The sequence below is a fragment of the Lingula anatina genome, chromosome 10, assembly GCF_051362555.1.
Source record: "Lingula anatina isolate TDL-2025a chromosome 10, LinAna3.0, whole genome shotgun sequence".
Lineage (NCBI taxonomy): Eukaryota > Metazoa > Brachiopoda > Lingulata > Lingulida > Lingulidae > Lingula > Lingula anatina.
Genome location: NC_141776.1, coordinates 16,012,305 through 16,037,019, shown reverse-complemented (window position 1 = coordinate 16,037,019; position 24,715 = coordinate 16,012,305). Strand labels below are relative to the sequence as shown.

The window sequence follows — 24,715 nt, the reverse complement described above, 5'->3', positions numbered from 1 at the left end:
TATTATTATTATTATTATTATTATTATTATTATTTACATATATGTGGAATTATACTAGTCCTAAACTTTTTTCGTCTCAAATAAATACATGTCTGTGATAGTTATCTTATGAAAAATACACGTATAGTTAATGGGTTTTACAAGTCTATGTGGTCCACGAAGTCCTCCCAACAAAATTTGTCTTTGTCATCAAAACAACCAACAATAGTCAGAATTTACTTATATAAAAAAGGGAAAGGAAATTGCCTGTTTTCATGTTGAAGTGATTACCAGTCGAATGATGAGCAATCATAATTTTGTCCATAATTCACACAAATAGCGCAACAAGTGAATTCTACATTGCTTCGCAGAAGAAAATAATTCTATTCGAATTTGCTCTGCTAAAACGGATATAAGCTATTCTACAGAAAATTGGAGATTTTAACTACGTCACCCGTGCACACATTTTGTGTTATATTTGCACTTCTGCTGTACATCACTTTCAAATAACCGCTGAATTATTTCCATGTTGGAGGGTACAAGAGTATAAAACAGAGAAACGCTGGAATAAATTATGATTAAAAATACATTGCACTGAGGGTGTCACTAGTGTCAACTTATTTTCTTGTAGCATGGTCACTATAATAGCACTACTATGTATACTGTGTTGCAAGACACTGTCCAGGAGATTGGTGGCAAAACACATCATAGTCAAAACGAACCGCAATTGATACCAGAAGTGGGGTTTCGAACCCACGAGGACATACGTCCATTGGATCTTAAGTCCAACGCCTTAACCACTCGGCCATCCTGGTAATATATATATTATGCATTGTTGTAGAAGAGACGATCCTTATCTAAAAATGATGGAATGATTTAGATCAATGTTTTAACATATTAAAATATGTTTTGTAAATGTAATAAAGAAGAAGGATGTAATAATTCTCGTTCCAATTCAGATGCCTACTTCTACCTCCCCAATTCTACGCTGCAAATATGTATGCAGATATGCGTATACGAATGTTTGAATTAAAACCTTTTTTATTTTCAGATACTAAAACATCTACCCTTGTGAACACGCCTAGAGAATATTTATCCAAAATAGGATAATCACGTTGTTTTCGGAGTTAACTATCAGAAGACGCTTGAAAACCATCGTTAATTTGGCTGTATCACCACCTTGAACTGTGTTTGTCGACTCAGGTGGTGTACCAAAATCATGGACACCAACCAAAAACTGGACAATATAAATGTTATCAGAAGAGAGTTCACCTCTGTAAGATGTAATGGACATGTAAAAACTAAGGCTTGGGGAACAGCTAGCGGGAAATATCTTCCAAATCATTGGGGTATATGTCACTGACCGACAGGACGCTCCACATATCAGTCATGGCGTTTGCAATATTGTGATGGTCAACTGTACCCTTGATCCATGAGCCAGACGGCTAGGTACGGGTATGGAACTTGAGGAATTATGGCGAACATGTATTTGGAGACATCGAACCCTCAGTAATATTTCAGCATGATAGTGCTATTCCACATAGAGCCAATAAAACAACCTGTTGCATGCGAACCAAATCCAGACCTCTCCGTGATGGTTCCATTGGCTCCGTGGCCTAATGGATAAGGCGTCTGACTTCGGATCAGAAGATTGAGGGTTCGAGTCCCTTCGGAGTCGTAATAAGCTTTTATTGATAGATTGTATGAAAGTGGATTTCAAGGTCGTCTTCATAATTTGAAAATTTTTCGTCCAGCCAGTTATACAAGATCATTACCAGCCGTTGGACTTCCGATTAGGTTATTGCCCAAATGACAAAATAAGCTGTGGAGACATTTACAAAAACAATCCATACGAAAATAATCGTAGAATCAGATTCTGTGATCTTATGGATGAGGCGTCTCTGATCAGAAAATTAAAGTCGTCCAGCTTTAGAATGTTTCCAAAAACAAAAAAACTCGTACTCATCGAATATCTCTGAAGCACATAAGGTGGTATGTAAATTGGCGTAAGATTCCGAGTACTTAGTTCATGGTCTCAGACGCAATTCTATGAATAATGAAGATATCATCAATGGCATGGTTGACAAATCGGGTTCGAATTACAATCCTGTGCTAGCGTTGGGTTTATTTTCTATAAGATATGAACAAATTACATTAAGTTATCGATATGATATTAACTCATGCAATTTATATGAATAAAATGATCAAAAAACATTTACTGACCTTAGATAATTAAAATAAGAAATAACTTATATACCTCTGTTTTAAAGGCGAGTTAATTTTCTTTTTTTTTTTTCACGTTGGCAATTTAACGGTTCGAGTCCCTTCGAAGAATTCCCTGTCATAAATTAAGGACTCCGTGGCCTAATGGATAAGGCGTCTGACTTCGGATCAGAAGATTGAGGGTCCGAGTCCCTTCGGAGTCGTTACTTCAGTACCTTTTACTGAAGATTTGTGTCTAGGTTCAACTTCTAGGTCGTCTGGAGAATTTGGTTCCGCTGGTTTCAAGTACAAAAGACAATTACTTGCAGATGGGCTTCTTTCCACTTCATATGACAAAAACTACTGCTTGTTGATGATGGAACCAAGAAGTTATAATGAGAAGGAGTAGAAACGGGACATCAATTATCTCTCTCGTCCAATCAGATCGCAGCATTCTTTTCAAAGCGGCGTCCTTTGAAATTCGATCCTCGTAACTGGTCTAATCCTCCGCTCGCCTCCGCGTGACTCGAGACGGAGAAGCTGAACCAGTGCGTATACGTCTTGATTTATTCATGTTTAATGCGAATATTTGGAAGTTATACTTAGAAAAACGCCAAGTCGAGCGATATAAAGGTGAGTGAGAGTTGATAATCTGCTTTGAGCATTGTTTTATGTTCATACGGTGGCTGTCAGTCAAATTTCTCTGTGCAGAAAGCAGCGTTAGCTCGAAGATCTAAGGCCGATTCAGCGGGGCCTCCATGTTTAGGACTTTTTTCTTCTTAAGTGCGTGATGTATGCACATAATTTATGCTTTTCTGGTTAGTTAAGCACGTGCATCATTACAATACATCACTTTGGTATTAAATGAATCAATCTTTTAGATGAAAAACGTCGTTTCAAATAGACAACTTTTCATCCGACTTTTTCAAAATGGCGGGTCCCTAAATTGGTAAGAGACAGTTGGGTGATAGTTTGGGACAATTTTTGGTAATTTTAACGTGATGTATGCATATAATTTATGCTTTTCTGGTAAGTTAAGCACGTGCACCATTACAATACATCATTGTGATATTAAATGAGTAAATCCTTTAGATGAAAAACATCGTTTCAAATAGACAACTTTTCATCCGACTTTTTCAAAATGGCGGGTCCCTAAATTGGTTAGAGACAGTTGGGTGACAGTTTGGGACAATTTTTGGTAATTTTAACGTGGTGTATGCACATAATTTATGTTTTTCTGGTTAGTTAAGCACGTGCATCATTACAATACATAACTTTGGTATTAAATGAATCAATCCTTTAGATGAAAAACATCGTTTCAAATAGACAACTTTTCATCGCACTTTTTCAAAATGGCGAGTCCCTAAATTGGTTAGAGACAGTTGGGTGACAGTTTGGGACAATTTTTGGTAATTTTAACGTAATATATGCACATAATTTATGTTTTTCTGGTTAGTTAAGCACGTGCACCATTACAATATAACATTGTGATATTAAATGAATCAATCCTTTAGATGAAAAACATCGTTTCAAATAAACAACTTTTCATGGGACTTTTTCAAAATGGTGGGTCCAAAATTTGATGACAGGGAACTCTCGGAATTTTTTTCAATTTTTTATTGCAATATGATGTTTGCAGAGTTTCGTTTAGGATATAGAGTTATATTTTGTAATGAATTCCACACTTACTCATTTCAGGTTGAAGAGAATGCAGGTGAAAGATCTTTAGTTTTGCTGGCAGATGTACAAGTAGCCATAATTGAACAGTCAAAATGATTGTTTCCAGCAGCAGCTTGATGAGGCACAAGGCTCTGTTTTCGTACCGCCACTAATATTAAACTATAGTGCACAAGAGGTGCAAGTTTTAAAAGGGAATTTAGTGGTCCAAGTTTTAAAAGGGAATTTATTGTTCACTGGCTAATTGTCTAAAGTATAAAATAAAATAGTCACCACATCAAAATAAAAACTAACCATTTTTGTATTGCTTTAATCACTATTGGGTGTAACAATATTGACATATTTTCATTGCTGGTACTTTGTTTTAGATATTATACAAGTTGCTCGAATGTTGAATTAAAGCAATATCAACCAATAAAAATATTTCTTTGGTTTTTTCTTCTAATGAATTTAAACTATCAGTCTACTATTAGTTGACCTCCTGTAATAGACAATAATATAAACAAAAAAATGTATTACTGAAATTTTATTTAGAATCATACTTAGTGCAATAACTTATTTTCATTTCCCCAATTTTCCTGTTTAAGCTCTACCTGGTATATAAGCAATAATGTGCCAAAAAAGAAAGAAACGAGCTTGGCATACGGAAATTGCAAGTACTACTGTTTTGTGTACACGGCTGTGAATTGAATGTGTCATTCCTAGATGAAGATAAATTTCCTTTACACGACAAAAAGAATTTGAAATGAATATGAGACTTCTACAGGTGCAAATTTTAGCGTTGAAGGTGGGTTTGTGAAATTGTTCTCATACATTCTTGATGTGAAACTAATTTTAGTATAACTAATCGGCTCTAGATCAAATGAAGGTGTATCTCGCATGATTTGAGTTTTATTTCCCAAAATGGTTGCGTCCAGGCTTGAAATCTCTCTCTACACCTTTCTGTAATCCCACCATGTTTTCTCTGTGAGATTATTAGAGACTTCGCGAGGCTTTATCCCAATTGGCTGAAGCAACCCATGTGAACGGTTTTTGAATATGTATTAGGCACAAGCTCTCCCTAAGACCACCAGCTGGGTAATTATTAGGATTAAGCCCGTTACGAGGATAGGATGAAAGGAAACCCCTTGTTTCTACTCCTTCTCTTTATAACTTCTTGATGGAACTAACACGTGGAGAATGGGACATTTCGAACAACAATTGTTTAGCCTTTTGGTAAACATATCAATTGGAACACAGACCACTTATATCATGTTTCCATCGATGTCTGACGATAGTGATGGTTATCCCTTTTATATTATGTAATTCATTTTACTAAAACTGGACAGATGCAAATGTTATTGACAATAAGGTAGCATCTACACACAAAATCGGTTTATTCATGTACAATGTAAAAGAGATGATGAACATCAGCTTAACCGAGTCTAAGAAACCTCCATGAGAGTTTATAACAAAAATAAAACACTAGTGAAATCGTTGTACACTAATGTACTTCCGTATAATTTTTTGCATGGTCTTCCTCCAAAGACCTCAGTAGGTCCAACTTCAATCTAATCCTATCAATTTCTCGTTTTTCATATGCGACGGTTTTGAAATATGCCACATATAGGACCACTGTGCCAATCAAAATGGACCCGATGATGACACCTAGTACTACCTCTTGCAGTTTCAACCGTTCCATTTGCTTTTCAATATCATGTTTTCCACCATCCTCGTTTGGGTTCCGCTCATCGTCACCTTGAAAAGAAAAACTCATATGTGTTACATTTGTAGAGATAGAAAATATTGTATCTGAATTACTTCATATGTTCATTTTAGTTTGATCACGTACTCCGTGTTATACAGTATATACTGTACATTATCATCAATGTTCTTACGCATATTTAAATATATTGCCATATATAATATCTCATCAACATGGTATTTCGTTTTCACGATTTTTTATTCTATGAAATGCGAGCATTCAGAAAGTTGTTTCAGAAAGTTGCAAGGGCCAAGTTTCAATATCTTACGTCAATTTTGTTTGAATACATGCATACACAGTGTATCGCAAAGTGACAATGTTAAGAAAAACAGAGAGACGAACAGGTCATCATAATGGTATTTCGTACGCAGATGGAACAAAAAAATCCACGGTTCTCCACAGTTTCACAGTTCTTCGCAATTCTTACCTTTAAACAACTGGAAAAACGGAACATTTCCACCACTGGATAATACAGAGAACCCGCTCGAAGCGAGGACAGCTTGACGGGGATTATCAAACGGGAAGAAGGTAGTGGCCTGAGATAGTCTTCTCACTGCCATTGTTGTGGGAAAAGTCGTAGGTCTAGTTGTCATCATGGCCCAAAATCGTAGAAAAGGATTACGTTGGAATATATCAAAGGACGACTGCGTGGTTGCCCTTATTGTATTGAGGGGCACAACCTCCGGTCTGGCAGGTGTGGCAAAGCTGTTAAAATTGGGTCTAAATTGCCCTGGAGTTGGCTGTAATGGTCGTCTAGGCAGTAACATGATGAAGCGTTGAGACATCCCTTTTTCTCCTTTCATTCCTACCACGGGGAGGCCTTTTTGTCCCGGTTGTCCTTTCATCCCTAGGTCACCAATAGATCCTGGTGATCCGGGTTGGCCGGGGATTCCTTGTGCGCCTTGTATGCCTTTATTGCCTCTGACTGAGTCTCCTGGTGGACCTTGATCTCCAACAATACCTTTATTTGTAAAATATTATATGTAAGTCGGGGTCTTAAAACTATACCTACATGTACACAGGAGTTAGTTGGATGTTCCAGTTATGCATACAATAAATCAACGTACAAGTAAAATTGAAAGAATAACTGGTGCTTACTCACCTTTTGGTCCAACTGACCCTCGAGGTCCTTCATGACCTTGAAGCCCAGGAGGCCCACTCTCTCCTTTTGGTCCAGATTTTCCCACAGGACCAGCTAACCCATTAGGCCCAGGGTGTCCTTTTGGGCCATTTATCCCCGGAGGTCCTCCTGTTCCTTGAGGGCCCATAGTGCCAGGTGGCCCACCGGTACCGTAGGGGCCGACTGTGCCCGTAGGCCCACTTTTCCCCTGTGGACCAACTGAGCCACTGGGTCCAAATATACCTTGTGGGCCTCCCGTTCCTTGTGGACCTTCCGTTCCAGAGGCACCTTTCAGTCCACTTGGACCACCAGTTCCCGGGGGTCCTGCAAGACCAATGGGACCGCCACTGCCTGGTGGACCGTTAAGTCCTAGAGGTCCTGACATACCAGGAGGCCCCACAAGTCCAAATGGACCTTTTGTACCTGGGGGCCCTTGGTTACCGAGTGGCCCTTGAGAACCAGGAGGTCCGTTTGTTCCAGGAGGCCCTTCGGTTCCTGTTGGCCCCATCGTGCCAGGAGGGCCCTTCAGTCCCGGTGGTCCTGCTGTTCCTGGCGTTCCTGTGGTTCCTGGTGGTCCGTTAAACCCCACCGGCCCGTAGCTTCCTTGGGGTCCTTCCGTGCCTGGAGGGCCTGTCGTACCTGATGTCCCTTTGGTTCCAGGTGGTCCAACTGTCCCTGGAGGCCCGTCCAATCCTGGAGGACCAGTAGTTCCAGCAGGGCCGTCATTTCCCGTAGGGCCACCTGTTCCTGGTGGACCTTGGGTTCCTGGCGGCCCACCTGTAGCCGGCGGGCCACTACTGGCAGGTGGACCGCTTGTTCCTGGAGGCCCATCTGTTCCCGGTGGTCCTTCTGTACCAGGCGGGCCTTCTGGACCTACATGTACAATAACAGGGGACTTTTCCAAGCTTCTGACTTCTGATATGTTACGGCTATGACAGCTACAGGTAAATTTGTATTGACATGCATTATGTACCCAAATGAGGATTTTCAATCAAATTCAAACTGTTCATTCGCCCATGTAGTTGTGTGCATTTGTCATCATTTGCTTTGTTTTCCGATTACTTAAGTCTTAGTCTCGGCAATAGGAAAAGTTAGGTGTCTTTCTTGGTTGTGACCATTTGCTATAAACGGCCCTTAGGATGTTAAACATACTACGGAACTGTGGACTTTTCACATTAAAGCATTTTTACATGAAAGCATTATAACATTTTGAGGAATTGACCGATTAATAAAGGGACTATTCTTTACAGTCACTTTAAAGGATCCCCCGCGTTTGACAGGGCCCACCTAAGCAGCAGGACGCGCGGGTGAAGACGATGTGAAAGGGAGTGAGGTCTCTTGTAGCATAATTACATGTGGAACACCCGCGGACAGCTTTCTCGCTCGAAACCTTGGTTGTCATAAGAAACCAAATGTTTGAGGGCAACAGATTTCCGACGAACACAAGTTTAAAAGATTACGCACAAACTATAGAAACTACTATTAAATTACCAGAATTACTCTTACCTATCCACAAAGCCCGACAGAGAAAGGTTAGTCTTGTGTCACACTTCTTGTCTGCCCAGGTGTGACTCCGAAGCGTGTTCAAGCCGACACAATTCTCCACCGCCCCGCCGTTAGGCTGTCTTGCCTGCCAGGCAAAGAAATCAACTGAGTTACCGTCGGTCCACGTAAACGTACCGTCTACGGCAGCGTCCGTAAGTCCTATCCACACCCAGCGGGGGTCAGTCCTGTTAAAATTAAAATGGAGAATGGAAAGCATTCAAAAAAGAAAAAAGAGATATTGACAAAATTAGTGCAGCAACAGGGATTACATAGATGTAAGGACGAACGCGTCTGGCCTTAGGTGATTATTTTCGTATAATTACTTAACACTCGAGGTGTAGCTGGCTATGATAAAAATGAATGAAATTAATGACCTAAGCTTCGAAATATATGCACGGTGTCTAGACAAAAGCTGCTAAGTCAACATACTTAATACATAGAGGCACTTACACAGGAACTATGCTGGCGGCAAATGCCTGCTCGGCGGTACTGTGAATACTGGCTAATTGTCCGGTTAGCACATTGCCACAGAAAGCCTCAGCATCAGTAAAGTTTAATTGAAAGTCGAAGTATTTGTAGCAGTAGCGATTTGGCCCGTACAGCACCCAACCATCGGGGCATCCTGTTAGCGAGAAATTGGCAAAAATATTTCATTTTTCTGCGAAAGTCATTACTTAATCTCAAAAAATTGAATAAGGTCACGGAGCTAGTTCAAATTGAAATTAATTAAAGAACCAATGAAATGAAGTAGCCCCGGGAAGACGCATGTTCCAAAACGCATGCCACAGAAAGCCTCAGCATCAGTAAAGTTTAATTGAAAGTCGAAGTATTTGTAGCAGTAGCGATTTGGCCCGTACAGCACCCAACCATCGGGGCATCCTGTTAGCGAGAAATTGGCAAAAAAAATTCATTTTTCTGCGAAAGTCATTACTTAATCTCAAAAAATTGAATAAGGTCACGGAGCTAGTTCAAATTGAAATTAATTAAAGAACCAATGAAATGAAGTAGCCCCGGGAAGACGCATGTTCCAAAACGCATTCCAGCGCGCGACACACGCGCTTTGCGTTTGTCTGTAGAACGTACCTCTTATACATGGGAAATAAAGGATGATCGAGAATACAGGGACACTCAAGTACCTGGAATCAGCAAAATATTTATTCATTTGGTGGTTGCCGCTTGTCCAATGTGTTATTCAAAAGATTTGATTTAAAAGAAGATCATTGATACACAGGTATTCAAGTAACGTTAGCCGCCTCATATTTCAAAACCTTCTTTCACAAAATTGCTCAAAGGTACGTAATAATGTTGATGATAAATGTTGCAAATTAATAAATCTTCAGTATAAGTATTTCAAAAATTTATCAATGTTCAATCAAAATGAAACATTTACCTCCATTCCATGATCCGATTATCGCAAAAGCTGCACCACGTAGCGATGACCAGTTAGTTCTATTTTTTTAAGCTGGAATACAGTATATAATTACGATTTTCGCCTTATTCGCTGTCGTTTACGACCCCGGTTGGCATTAACTGTTGGATGTTCCGCTTGGTGTCCATCCACAAACAAATTAATTGATGTTTACCGTTATTAACACTAAGAGGTTTCATTCCGAGTTTAATGATGGTTTCAGATGACATTTCATGTTTTCGAAAGGCCTCCGGCAGAAACGAATTCAGACCTTTATTTGTCAGAACTTTTTGCAATCTTAAGGTGCTGTGTGTTGCATATGGAACCAACAATTGTTCAATATCCTTTCCATTAGTTTCTCAATATCCTTGGATCATACCAATAAGGCTTACCAGTTTACTTAAAACTAAAGAACAGCAAAAATGACGGAATTCATATAACTTTAAATAAAGCTAGGTGGCGGTAACATATGACATAACCCATTGCGTTATAAATAGTGAATGGTACGCACGATGCTTTTTAATATATTAGATTTATGTTATAATACTTGGTGAAGTCTCACACCGACTGCAGTATTTAAAAATCACGAACCTTTCTATGCCATTTATACGTGCATACATATACATATACATCAATAGACGAAGTTTAAAACGCTATATTTGCTTGTTAAAGAGTGCTTTTAGATTTAAATATGTTTGAGCTTCAGGTTATTTCCGATACATATTTATTATACCAATCAACATATGAAAACAATTGTAAACAGATGTTTGGCTCTAATTAGCCCTCATGAAAAAAGCAGTAAAATGTAATTAACCCTCCCTGTTTGGTCAAAAAGTGTGGCGCTTTTTAATTAACACGACCAGAATTGATGCTAAGGGGCATTATTAGGTAGCGGCGTTTATCGTTCAGTATAAAATGAATTTAGAAATTATAATCTCCTGATGACAGCTGTTCAGACGCGTGCTCACACAACCGTGTGCACACACACACACACACTCACACACACATACGCATTTACACATTCACACACACAGACACATGCAAACACACAGACGCAGTCTTTCACAACAGAAGGTTTCAAATAACATTCAAACATGCACGTTGATACCCATTCAGTCAAGTTCAAGCTTAAAGGGGTAACAACTCTTCCATTAAGTCCATATTTCACAATACATACATTGTAAACAACTCATAGAAACATAAAAATATCCCATTTAACGCAATTATTTTGGAACCTGTGCTTGCCATCGGACCACATAATCTCGATAGCCCCCTGTAATAATGTATATTAAGAGACTAAAATTCAGTTTTTAAGAGATTATTAACAAAAAACTTAAAAAAAAGGAAAACAAGGACTCAAACTGAATGTCGGAACGGATTCACTAGCAATTGATGAGAATGGGAAAACTGTCACCAAAATGATCATGAGTTGATATCCCTTTTAGAGAGTGTGTTGAGAGCTCGCCCGCATTTAACGCTCGCCTGGGACCTCCCTGTCATTAAAACATTTGGGGGTCATTACAGATATTACTGGGTAGGCGATGTTGTAGCCTGTTCACGGTATTTTCTAGCTGTAAGTCGATAGAATGATACTCGATTAGTTGTAAAGATGTTCAAGGTAGCCTGCGGGCTTCCTTTGGCTAGTGCCAGAACACATCAATGCCTATATATATATATATATATATATATATATATATATATATATATATATATATATATATATATATATATATATATACTTTAGTACAAGTTTGTTCTTTTGATTGTTCAAACTGTTCAAGGGTTCAATAATGGAATGAAACAAGGTCAAAGTACACATGTAGGGGGTTTGAGCTCCCAAGCCAGAGTGCGTCAAGAAAATAGTTACTTTTGGCATTGTGTCCCCTTCTAGACACAGTCACAGTGCACGTAAAATAATACGTGAACGGAGTGCATAATTTGGCTTTCATCATCTCAAATGTACCTATGAAATATAGCACTTGGACTGAGCTTATTTATGCCCCGATTTTGATGTGCCATCCGCTGCCAATTTTTACACTTTGTGTAAGAGTTAGATGAAATGCCAGAATTACTGACATCTTTCTACTTATCGTTTTTTCTTTTGACTCGAAAAATACTCATAAAACCTCAGTCTGATATGTTATCCCTTCTCTGTTTCAGTGCATTTGTTATTTGCATTTCCCGCATCTTTCAACATTGTGTTTTAAGTTGCCACTGTTTTTAAAATGCAGTGACACTGGTTGTGCTATTGCGATGACAGTACAGTCTGTTCTTCGCTCAAACAATTACACTGTGTTGTTGGCATAGAATGAAAACCAACTATGCCTGAGGGGATTAAAATGAGCCATTTTTTTTTTTCGCTTACTGCGTCATACCGTCCTTTTATCTATCTGTCTGTCTGACTGTCTGTCAATCTATCCATTTTAGTGCGATTTAAGACTGGCATTTCATTTGGCGTATTTATGATTTATATTGTTAATTTACTCACAAGTTACTCTTTCATCAGTTCTTCCATATATTTGTACACCTGTAATTAATGATGTCACGTCTCACTGACGAACACAACTAGATATTGTCAACATATGAGCGATCCCTTGGTGTTTAAGCTCTCTATAGGTCCATACGTGTAGCTAGGGCACATACTGTTGTCAAAATGTGGGTCAGGAGAGAGTCAATGGACGCTTCCCCCATGTATAACTCCTCTTATCTGTATCGAGGGACAGACCCTTCGACACAATATTTGGTTTACTAGTACCTTGACCTCATATTGGGCTGTGCCGTTTTCCATCTTACTTTTGATACATGTTGAAATAAAGAAAAGTATATTTCCTTAAGTTCGATATATCAATTTCATGAATCAAATGTCACAGATTTAATGGTCTTAATAAAAGGTGACTGTGGTGCACAGGATTCCTCCAATACTAACAATAGTGATACCTGTGTTTTGCACATATTAGGACAAAATCTATATCTTTTACGTAATTATTAAGACACTCTTTAAAATACAAGTTTAATCTGATTGACACTTTAAATGGCGCCGTCACCACGCATTAAATGTTTTCTTAGATCAAGCATTTTCCCAGGTCATGAATTGAACAGAACGATGCCAGTTGACATGCGAGCCCTGGAGAGCCATGCGCCCGATACCATTAACTTCACCTGATCGCGTGTCCTAGCTTTTTCTAGTATTCCTCTCTCTTTTTGACGTACACATTTCCTGTTATAGTTTAAACCTGACCAAAGCCGTGCACTAATAAAAAAAGTCAAGTTGAAAATGTATGACATTTTATTGGTCGCTTTTGTGCATAAAAAATCACCGAAGAACAAAGATTTCCCGTGAGATGCAATATGCCACTAGAGGACGTGTCTTTCCTCTCTTTTGCAAAAATAAATAAATAAATAAATAAAAATAAAAACCTGTCTTTCTGATCTGCATGTCTTGTATTGAAACATAAAGGTAACTTAACATAATGTTAATGTCATTGTTTTGGGTACGTATAGCTGTGTTGGCTGCATGCATTATTGTAAATCGGAGTCATTGTCACGAGGACATTTTTAAATCCGTTTTTCAAAGTTAAGATATTAATTTTTAAATAAATGCCCGAGTACCGTCTGTATGTCTTGCCCACATAATGTACTAGATGCATGTTATGAGCACTGTCTGATTGACACTTTAAATGTCGCCGTCACCACGCATTAATTGTTTTCTTTGATCAAGCATTTTCCTAGGCCGTGAAATGAACAGAACGGTACCAGTAAACGTGCACGCTGTGGAGATGGAGCCATGCGCCCGGTACCATTAACGTCACCTGATCGCGTGTCCTAGCTTTTTCTAAACTCCTCTCTCTTTTTGATGTACAAATGTCCTGTTATAGTTTAAACCTGACCAAAGCCGTGCACTAATAAAAAAGGCAAGTTGAAAATGTATGACATTTTATTGGTCCCCATTGTCCATAAAAATGTCAATAAAGGAACAAAGTTTTCCCGTGAGATAGAATGACACCAGAGGACGTGTTTGGACAGTTTTACACTCGATCACTACCATAAATATACTGCAACTTCAACTCGTGCACTCTTTTTATTTCCTCTCTTTTGCAAAAAAAAAAATTAAATACAAACCTGTCTTTCTGATATGTATGTTCTCTGATATATTTCGTGGTCTTCTGAAACGTAAAGGTAACTTAGTGTTGTTGTTTTGGGGACATATAGCTGTGTTGGTTGCATGCATTATTGGAAATTAGAGTCATTGTCATGAGGAGAGGGGTGTTAAATTCGTTTTTTTTTTTTTTTTCAAAGTAAAGATAAATTTGAAATAAATGCCCGAGTACGGTCTGTATGTTTTCCTCATCCATGTAATGCACTACAAGTTTGTGATGAGCACTGTCTGACTGATACTTTAAATGTCGCCATCACCTTGCATTAAATATTTCCTTTGATCAAACAGTTTCCCAGGCCATGAAATGAACAGAACGATACCGGTTGGCATGCACGCTCTGGAGAGCCATGCGCTCGGTACCATTAACGTCGTCTGAACCCGTGTCCTTGCTCTTTCTTGTATTTCTCTCTCTCTTTTTTATTAAAAAAAACTATTAAAGATTTTACCTGTCCAAATCCATGCTGTAATAAAAAAGACAAGTTGAAAATGTATGACATTTTATTGGTCGCTTTTGTCCATAAATCACCGAAGGAATACAGTTTTCCCGTGAGATAGAATGTCACCAGAGGACGTGTGAGCTTTGGACAGTTTCACATTGATCACTACCATAAATGTCGTACTGCAAGTTCACTCGTGCACTCTTTTAATTTCCTCTCTTTTGCAAAAAATAAAATAAAATAAAATAACAAAAAACAAACAAATAAATAAATAAATAAATAAATAAATAAATAAATAAATAAATAAATACAAGCCTGTCTTCCTGATCTTCATGTTCTCTGATATATACCGTGGTCCTGTGAAACGTAAAGGTAATTTAATTTCGTTGTTTTGGAGACATATGGTTGTATTGGCTGCATGCATTATTAATAATTGTTGTCATTGTCATGATGGGTTGCTCTCCAGTGGTTAACTGGAAGTGCCATTTTGATCCGGAAAAAATGGCAAGGGGAGGGCCATCTTGAGACGAAATGATTGCACTTTTGTAGTTGTCCTGACGACATGATGAGCAATCAGCCAAAGACCTGTACATAAATGGCGAATGAACAAAGGTCTTCCAAAGGCATGTGCAAATGCCTTTCTCTGTGTCAAACTGGCAAGATACTTTATTTGTTAATGTAGAACTGCATAAAAATAAATATGTTACAAAGCAGTATGATTAAAATGTTAATTGTGATTTTAATGAGGCACTGTAGAAATTGCGTCTGTGAACTCCACCAAGTAGATATTATTCAGGCATATAACATGTAGAAAGGGACTTTAGAGTGTGTGTGTGTGTGTGTGTGTGTGTGTGACCTAGAAGAAGGGATGGTAACAATGCGTACCTCTGTATACAGTTAAGAGCGTTTCAAGCAGAATTATTTCAATGTTGTCATTTGTTTAAATCAGCTTTGAAAGTTTTTATATGAATCTTGAAATACTAGTAAATGTTCGAGTAATGTTTATCTTGCCAGACCATGTTATCTACTGCATGCATATTTTAAGCTTTTGAAATATTATTCACGTTTCTTTTGCAGGGGTTTTATATGAAGTTAAGTAGTATAGTATAAAGCGGTTATTAATTTAAGTTCCATAGTGAAAAAAGTGACATTTACGACGGTTAAAGCGGTGCGACATTTTGATGATTATGTTATGAGGGGCAAATCAGTACAACGCTTGAAGCACGGAAACTGAACACTGTTTCTCGAAGGTACGAGGCACATGTGGTAACCATTTTGCTGAGCTGATGACTATCACTTGCATTGAAACCTGCTCTTTTAGTACCATTCCAGTTCACCATTATGCATATCGGTAGAATGTTTCAAACTATATGGATAGAATCAGTATAAAACCAATAATTTTAATTCACGCATCACTCCACACAGACAGCGCGCGATCGATGTAAATCAATATAAACGTCAGTAAATTGCCACTCAAATAAAATACAACCGCATGCAATCGACGACCCAGACAACAGTCCGACATTCTTTTTCAATTAATGGACACATACTTTCACAATGAACCCAGTTTTTGTTTCGACAGCAGTTTTATGCCGATGTTGATAAGAAGTCTGTCACGCCTACTGAAGCTGATAGGGGGTAATTAACTATCGTTTAGCAGCTTTAGTAGGCGTCCGAGACATCTAAGCCCCTTTAGCCGAAAGCAATTTAGCGAGAAACCACGTGGAGATGGACCGATCCTGTTAGATCGATCTAGGGATGGGAACCGAGTCTGAAAAGGTCCCTCTGAAAATGCACGTAATAACCCCTATAATGATGCATATAAAACAAAGCTCCACACGGATATAGTATTCAGAGGAGATGGCACTTCAAACCGTCAAATTCCTAGAGGAATTTTATTCCTTGGTAACGGAAAAAGTTTATTACAGATGAATGCAAATTAAAGCACCCGAAAGCGCGAGAGTCAGTTATGCAAAACGTTTAATGCTATTTCCACAACAGGCACACAATTATTTAATAATCAAAACCACACAGTATGATAAAATTCACATAAATATTCCATTTTTCTTTGTTTAGGAAAGGGAGGAATATTTAAAAAAAAGCAATAATATTTAAGAGAGGAATATTTGACTACAGAAGCATCATCTTCGGTTGTCCTCGTTTGTAGTCCTTAATTCCTTATGTACGTTGTGTAAAGTCTAAAGAGCGTACTGTAGTATGCAACATTTACCTGGTAGGGTCTATTACGACCCCATGGCAATATTAAGTAGATACGATTGTTTGAAATATCATTAGAGGCTACTATCACTTTTAATGTCTCAGTAGTAACATATCAGTTGCTTTTTAGTAAAACAGGAAACGTTATAATACACATTGCTGGAAAGATGCAATGCTATTTTATACTTATTCGGGTATTTCAAGAACATAAGCTAGCGTAAGGAAAGATTGTATCAAAATCCCATGATATTTAAAACAAAACCAGCACTGTGTTTCCTATTAAACATTTAGAATTGGCAACGAAGCTTTGCTAGGTTATCATTAACACACACACACACACACACAAACCAAGAGACCAGCCATTATCATAGTTTTCCATATAAAAACATATCTACCCACGAGAGGTCTTATATGAAAAAGCCATATAAGTCGTAAATTAAACTGATATTAAATTTTATATTACAGTCTCATATTTCCAAAGCATTCAGAGCCATGAAATTTTACACCACCTGGTCTCTGATGCAAGGTTTTATGACTTAATTGTATACAAATCAGTGTTCACTATGAGCTAGATGAAATAGCTGTTGATAGAGATTACTATGGCGGCTGTTTTTGGTATTTTCATTAATTTTAATTTTATTTCTTGTCTGACAGACGATTTTCGTAATTTCATTGCAGAATATATGTATATCAAAATGATGTACGATGCTGCTTATTAGCTGGCAGGGTGATTAAAGATACGCGTACTTTAAAAAGACATAAGACAGGGATTTACAGTTTCAGTTATTCTACTATTACAGGGTCTCATTTTAGAAGGTATTTTACTGTTGGGACGGTTTCCTCAATTCAAATCCTTGTAGACGGCAGGGGAATAGCCTCAATAATAATAATAATAATAATAATAATAATAATAATAATAATAATAATAATAATTCATTCAAGTATTGCTACCAAAAGAATGTAGTTTTACTTTTTTTATTACAAATACAATGAAATATAATACTACTATTATGGATATGAGACATTATGAAATAAGAACACCTGTATTAGCATTTTCTAAGACTTAAGGCAATTTACCCAGAGATTAAAACTGGTTTTACTTGGGGCATGGCGTTGCGTTCCTTCAGGCATGCATTCACTTTTCCACAGACACGCATGCGCAAACTATATTATGCGTGTTTCATTCTGATCTAGGCAGTTGCTCTACCATTTCAGGTTAGGCAGACGACATACCGACGAATCTACACGGCTTCCCGCGCTACGGAAGTAGGCATCCAGTCACGACAGCGAAAATGCGTTGATTGCGCATGCGTGCCGTGATCTGCAGAAAAAAGAATTGACGAAAGCATTCACAAAAGCTACACAAGAACAAGCGAACACCTGTTACAGTATGTTACTTTCCATATGTTTATATCCAGCTGATATATGGCACTAATTGTTCTTGCTGAGGATGTTCTATTGAGAGTCAGATCAGTCTTTTTATTGCTGGACCGAAAGGGAGATGAAAGGGACAAAAGAACGGAGTGATTAACACACAACCCCTTTAACACCTGTTCTGCCTTGTGCTGGACCCCCCCCCCCCCCCCCCCCCCCCCCCCCCCCCCCCCGAAACCCGATCTGCTTTAGGCTGGGAACCTCCCCTACAATATTCTACTTTGTGTTGGGGTCTTTCCTTAGACCTACCGGTATTCTGACCTATTTTGCCTTGGGGTGGGAACCTATTCTGATATGTGATAATGAACATAGAAATCAAGAGCAGACTGGGTGGGCTTGGTCAATCATTAACCTTACTTAATGATATACGTAAAACACTGAAAAGGGGGGTAACAGAGATCGGGCTTTGTGACTTCTGTCTTATAGGCAGCCCTAGTCAAGTCCTATAGGTTGCCATATATACCCACCCAAATCTTATCTTTATAAGTGCCAATAAAGACTGAAAAGACGATATGCTGAATGCACAAGCTTTTTTTTTCTAATTTTTATCAAATTTAATCTACATGCAATCATTTTACTGCTTAGCCCATTGACTAGTAAATGTGGTGCGCCCTTTTCTTCAAATAACTCTGGCAGAGAGATATGCCTACGGTACGGTAGTATCACATATTTCAAACATCCCATCGTCAACTTGAGGCTCGTCAAATATGTCGCCACCAGGCGAAACGAACACAATAGGTTGGGAATTGAAAGAGCACACGCGTGTCGACCAATCATAGCACGTGACGTTTTTACGATATGAATATGACAAGCGTTGACAGTCATTATATACGGGAGAGTTTTTATGATTAAATGTGAGTTGTTCTAGAGTGTGTTTTATGCAAAACTTTCGATATGGACTGGAGGTAATTCTGCATTTTGATACAAGAAGCATTGTTTGAGAAAGCATAACCCTAAAGGTTAAAATTTCACCGTAAACAGTTTTTGGGTAGCTTTTGGCAAATATCTTCATTAAAAAACGACTATTACCATTATCGAACATTACCGTGCGTTTCAAATGATAATTCTCTTTTTTTCTGTAGGTGCACGTTTATAGCTGTATTGTCGATAACCTTCTGGGTTCCGTGTAGATCAGGTAAGAACTAGTTTAAATAAAGTTTAGTCAGCTTTCTGCAGGTGCACGTTTATAGCTGTATTGCTAATGAACTTATGGGTTCCATGTATATCAAATAAGAACCAGTTTAAAACAAGTCAATTAAGTCTCGGTTTATTTTTCTGTGGCTTCCTCGTCTTTTGCATTTTCTTGTGCTTCACTTTATTCACTTTTGTCAACTTCATGAACCGACGCCCAAGAATGCATGTCTATATGAAATTTTAATTGTTCTCATTTAAGTTCGTTTCACTGTGTATATTCAAGTATATAGTAATTCCTTTTTGTCTTCATTTCAGATTGCCTCACTGATTGGACATTAAATCCAGCGAACGGTTTTTGCTACCTTTATGTCGACATGATGTTAACCTTCACGGCCGCTGAGGCATTCTGTAACACGTTTGAAACTGGACATCTAGCCAGCATTCACAGTGCAGCCGAGAATACTTTTATTGGTGATAACATACTGTAAGTTATTACACTACTCATGCTAGTAAAATGAACGCAGAACTACATGTATGAGGCTAATGTAAACGTGTAACGTTTGTATTTACTATCCGTTCTTGGGGTGATGTGCCCATGACGCACAGCCATTACCAAACAAGTGTTAAAACCCAAGGTGACCAAGTAAAAGAGCTTATCGGATGTGATATGCGAGTACCAAACACTATACCCAATGCTTCCCTAAACTCTCCCAAAATATAACAGACAGCTAGGCGTGGAGTCCCTGCAGGGCATGCGGGAAAATCACACCATAGTAAGGGCTCATATCAGGGCAGTCGTTGCATGATTACTTCAGGGGTGTCCAAAACCCCAAATAGCTTCAGTCTGGCAAGGTGATAAGGTTGAAGAAAGGCGCGTGTTGTTGGTGCCAACCCGGTATAATGAAACTGAAGATCCGTATAACAGAAAGAACTCCCTCCATTTAGTTATAATGGTTAGGGTTATAGCCTGACCTATATAAGTTGGCCAAAATCTAGGGAGAGGCTTACCTATGAACATGAAGCGGACTCTCTGTCATGTCGGATTCTCTGTCAGGCTACAGTGGAACTTCTTATGTAACCCTCCAATGAGGCCAATCGCGAGGACAATTAAAGCAATAATAACTCTTCCTTTGAGATTCAAAATTCCGCATGAAATACATTGTAAACAACGCATGGAAATATATTCTATTGTATTTTACCACTAAAACGGCCGTTATTGTAGTAAAACTAAAATCTGTGCTTGTCAATAGGGCTTTCGAAGCTTTCATCAAGGCATTCGTTGCTAATGACGTAATGGTGTCACGCGGATTCTCGCGTTCATTCGAGACCAAAATAACATATGGCGCCAAACGCATTAATGCGGACGCAGACGTAAGTTGCGAGTTTTTGTACAGTGCGTCGGATAACAAAAAGCCCAGAACGGCACACATTGTGGATATTAATGTATTTTTAACAAAAAGACGAATATATCTCATGAATCTTATATAGTGTTGTTGTTGTCTGCTTTTCCCGCGGTTTTAAGTAGGTCAACAGTGACTATGCGATGTCAGAGAGAGCTCCGTCAGTTAAAATCTCTTAAGAGATTTTAACAAAAAACCGTACGTTTAGGAAAAAAACCCTGGATTAACTTTGAATGCAGGAATGGGGTCGCTGACCATTGGTAAGTACGGGAAAATTGCCGTTTACTCCAGGAAAATCCAATTTTTGGCCAAAATGAAGAGTTATTATGACTTTAATCAAATGAAACATCGGATGGCGTGGAAGGTAACAAATGCTTTTGTGGTAAATGGCTGTTCTAAGTTCTTTCAGGCTGAATAGAATTAACTGAGAAAAATAATTATTGTAACCTACCTATGTTTTGAATAAATCAAATTACTGCAACCTAGGGTAAAAGTGAAGAAAAAACAGCAAAAGCAATTATAACATAAATATGCATTTAGCAGAATGTCCACAAAGGTAAATTTAGTTCTCAACACATAGAGCAGAGTATCATCGTAATAACCATGACATCAAACCTTTAACCTTGACCACTGTCCCAATGGACAAGCAAAGATGTCTTTTATGTTATTTGAAATGCTTGTGCCAAAATAAATAATCATTGTTGATACATATACATTGATTTGTGTAAGAGACGAATACAGTACACGATTCTAAATGAAACAGTATCACACATTGAGTTGTTTGGAAGATGGGTATTGGGAACGGCAGGCCTTGAGTACTTGATACAATTGTGTTAGCGGAGAAGACATGTACACTGAGCTGTCACTGCATTAGCATTCCCAGCACGACTGTCAAAACACTGGTGGCATTAGCATAAGTCTCGTCAAAAAATTGAAACAGTGGAGAATTTAAATATTCTATGTAATAAAATACAAAGACAACAGAGGGGAAAGTATAGCGCGCATATTGCCACATTATAGCCCAACTGCAAAAAGATGGTAGGCCTATGTTTGGCCTACCACTGACTGACCACTAAAAGAGGAATAATGTCGGTCCGAAGTTGGCAAGATGTCGGTATGCCGACACTGGCCCAACGTTCGCTATCTGGATAAGCCTTAAGGTGCTATGTGTCAGCAGTTAAAGCTTAAAATGTGAACGAAACGTTACACAAAGAATTCGTGCTTTTTCCTGGGTAGTTATTACCTGGGTATCATTTCACAATTTTGCAATCCCTGTCTTCTAAACCAAAAAACAACTTGTTTTAGAAAAAAAATATGGTTACTTGCTGCACCCAATTATCAACGACAAAACAGACCATAACAGTTGTAATTAATGTAAGGTGTGAGTTGAGGTCCAGCCTATTGGTGGATAAGGAAACCATGTAGGCTACTACGACGACCATAATACGAAGTATTATTCACCTTCCTGTAGGGGCGGAGGACCTGTCTCCTGGATAGGCCTGACTGACGAAGGAATGGAGGGTATGTACACATGGACCGATGGAACTACAGTTGATTATTTTCAATGGAGTAATAATGAACCGGATGGAGCTGGCGAGAACTGCGTCGTTATTCGGACGGGCGGCGCAAACGACTGGCAAGATCGCGATTGCACTGAAACGAGGAGATTTGTCTGCAGGGCGTCACAGATAGGTAATTACTGTTGGGACTGTGGCTGTCGTACTGCTATTTGCATAAAATTTGTTGTGCTTTACAGGTATTGCGATGTTACCTTATAACATTTTATGTAGTGAACTTAAAGCTTGAGTGCCCGTAATTAATTGTAATTTGTTATGAAGAAGGTAAAAAGCACGAGATCGAATGTGTGTACGTGATTCATTGAGATTTTAAATTGTTTTTGCTGGAAAGGTAATTTTGTGCAATTTATTTACTCAGTATTTTTTTTTATTTCTATTGAAAATAACATTCTGGAACCGTCAATTCAAAAACGTAATTTGCTGTTTTATACATACTCATGAAATATTTGATAGCTACTGCGGGCCCACCAGGAACAGGCGGACCACCGGGAACCAGTGGACCCCCAGGAACCAGTGGACCTCCGGGAACGGGAGGTCCATCTGGCACTGCAGGCCCACCAGGGACAGGAGGGCCTACTGGCACAGGGGGCCCACAGGGAACAAGTGGTCCACCGGGAACAGGCGGTCCTCCTGCAACCAGCGGTCCTCCTGGAACGGGTGGTCCTCCAGCAACAGGTGGACCACCTGGAACCATGGGACCACCCGGAAGTAGTGGGCCACCGGGTACTGGAGCACCACCAGGGACCAGTGGACCTCCAGGGACAAGCGGGCCGCCAGGTTCAAACGGACCCCCCGGAACAGAAGGACCTTCAGGAACAGGGGGTCCGCCAGGATCGGGTGGTCCTCCCGGAACCGAAGGACCTTCTGGTACTGGAGGGCCTCCTGGCACGCAAGGACCACCAGGAACGGGAGGACCCCCAGGGACAGCAGGGACATCTGGGTCAGGGGGTCCTCCAGGTACATCAGGACCTGTTGGCCTTGATGGCCCCCCAGGCACTAGTGGCCCTGGCGGTGAAGCAGGGCCAACAGGAACTGGTGGACCACCCGGACTGAAGGGTGGTACTGGAACTGCCGGACCACAGGGAACTGGCGGTCAACCTGGAACTCACGGGCCTAATGGCTCAGGTGGCCCACCCGGGAGCGGTGGCCCTCCAGGAACAGGTGGACCACAAGGCACCAGTGGGCCACCAGGAACAGTTGGTCCCCAAGGAGCAGCAGGACCCCCAGGGACAGGTGGACCCCCAGGACTAAGTGGACCTAAAGGGGCAGTTGGTGCTGCTGGAACTGCTGGTCCACCAGGGTTAATAGGGCCTGCTGGACTAACCGGGACTGGAGGACCACCAGGAACAGCCGGACCGAAAGGTAAGAGGGAATGTTTGTTTTTTATATAGTAATATGCATGCATAGGAAGAAATGGTTCACATGGGGAGATTATCACATTTGAATGCTCTCGTTGATTAAATCACGGCCGCGATCTATGCATGCAGATTTGTTGATGTTGTCTTGTTCCTAGTTGACATAAGATCATGGGTTCATATAATTTCATAGTGGCTGAATTTATAGAAGGATATATTGATTATCACCTGTCTTAAGCATACAGGGTAGTTATATGTTTATACCCTTAGTAAAAAAATGGAATATTTCGAAAATTAAAAATACAATTATTGTTTGATATTAAAATTGTCTTAAAACCAATGATATAGCATTCCATAGCAATGACCAATAAACAATAATAAAGTAACGAAAAGGGAGTGATTCTATACCAGCTTGTACTGAAGGAATGTACATTTTGAAATACACACACATTCACACGCACGCACGCACGCACGCACGCACGCACGCACGCACGCACACACACACACACACACACAATAAGCTAATACTTAAAAGCAATACACTAATACTTTACTAATAAAACAAAAAGGTAGGTTAAGTATCACAATCAAATATCATTGAAAAGTTGCACATCAGTTTAAGCACAGCGAGCACTATAAAATTGTTTCACTGTGAATTCACAATGTAATGATTTTACTATTTTAAAACAAATTTGACATTATTTGGACAATTATAAAGACCCTAAATTGTAAACGATTTATGATTAATTTCCCAAACACGTTTTCAATAATTTAGATCCGATAACATTCCCTTTTTGAGGTTGACTGAACCTCTTTAACATATTGTCTTTATGTACTAATGCTTCCAAGCTTTATTTTATAGGACTTCCGGGAAACCAAGGGCCACCAGGTGACTCAGTGCAAGGCATGAAGGGGATGAAGGGCATGGCAGGGGATCCAGGTCAGCAAGGACTTCCAGGGTCTGTTGGACGTCCGGGGGAGAAGGGAATGCAGGGAGCTAAAGGCCTTCCATTCTTTGGAATGAAAGGAGAAAAGGGAATGTCTGACAGATTCATCATTCTTCTGCCTCGACAGACAATTCTTCCGACTACAAGACTGGTTACGCAGACTCCTCCTCAAACTACAGGGGTGTTCACAAGAACGTTTCTTCCAACCACCAGATTTTTTAGGAGCCCATTGCCTTCAACTCCACCTCAAAGTACAGGAGTGTTCACAAGAACGTTTTTTCCAACTACCAGGCTTTTTAGGAGCCCATTACCTTCAACTTCAGCTCAAACTACAGGAGTGTCCACAAGAACGTTTTTCCCAACTACCAGGTTTTTTAGGAGCT

At 39.4% G+C, this 24,715-nt stretch overlaps 2 protein-coding genes and 3 non-coding genes across 5 annotated transcripts; 3 read left to right on the top strand and 2 right to left on the bottom strand.

Moving 5' to 3' along the window:
• Positions 1-710: 710 nt before the first annotated feature.
• Positions 711-794, bottom strand: Trnal-uaa (transfer RNA leucine (anticodon UAA)). The gene has a single exon. It is a non-coding gene; the product is annotated as a tRNA-Leu (tRNA).
• Positions 795-1,584: 790 nt separating this feature from the next.
• Positions 1,585-1,657, top strand: Trnar-ucg (transfer RNA arginine (anticodon UCG)). Its single transcript has one exon. It is a non-coding gene; the product is annotated as a tRNA-Arg (tRNA).
• Positions 1,658-2,332: 675 nt separating this feature from the next.
• Trnar-ucg (transfer RNA arginine (anticodon UCG)) lies at positions 2,333-2,405 on the top strand. The gene has a single exon. It is a non-coding gene; the product is annotated as a tRNA-Arg (tRNA).
• A 4,291-nt stretch (positions 2,406-6,696) lies between these two features.
• LOC147759682 (uncharacterized) lies at positions 6,697-9,668 on the bottom strand. Its single transcript, XM_086998207.1, has 5 exons — positions 9,658-9,668; positions 9,351-9,403; positions 8,718-8,889; positions 8,229-8,452; positions 6,697-7,595 (listed from the first exon to the last, which is right to left on the bottom strand). The coding sequence occupies exons 1-5, from the start codon at positions 9,666-9,668 to the stop codon at positions 6,697-6,699; spliced, it is 1,359 nt and encodes a 452-aa protein (XP_086854333.1).
• A 9,145-nt stretch (positions 9,669-18,813) lies between these two features.
• On the top strand, positions 18,814-24,710 carry LOC106172249 (uncharacterized). The gene is made up of 7 exons (XM_024075147.2): positions 18,814-18,824; positions 19,002-19,054; positions 19,369-19,537; positions 21,925-22,145; positions 22,484-23,392; positions 24,248-24,425; positions 24,656-24,710. Exons 1-7 carry the CDS (start codon positions 18,814-18,816, stop codon positions 24,708-24,710), a joined length of 1,596 nt encoding a protein of 531 aa, XP_023930915.2.
• Positions 24,711-24,715: the final 5 nt, after the last annotated feature.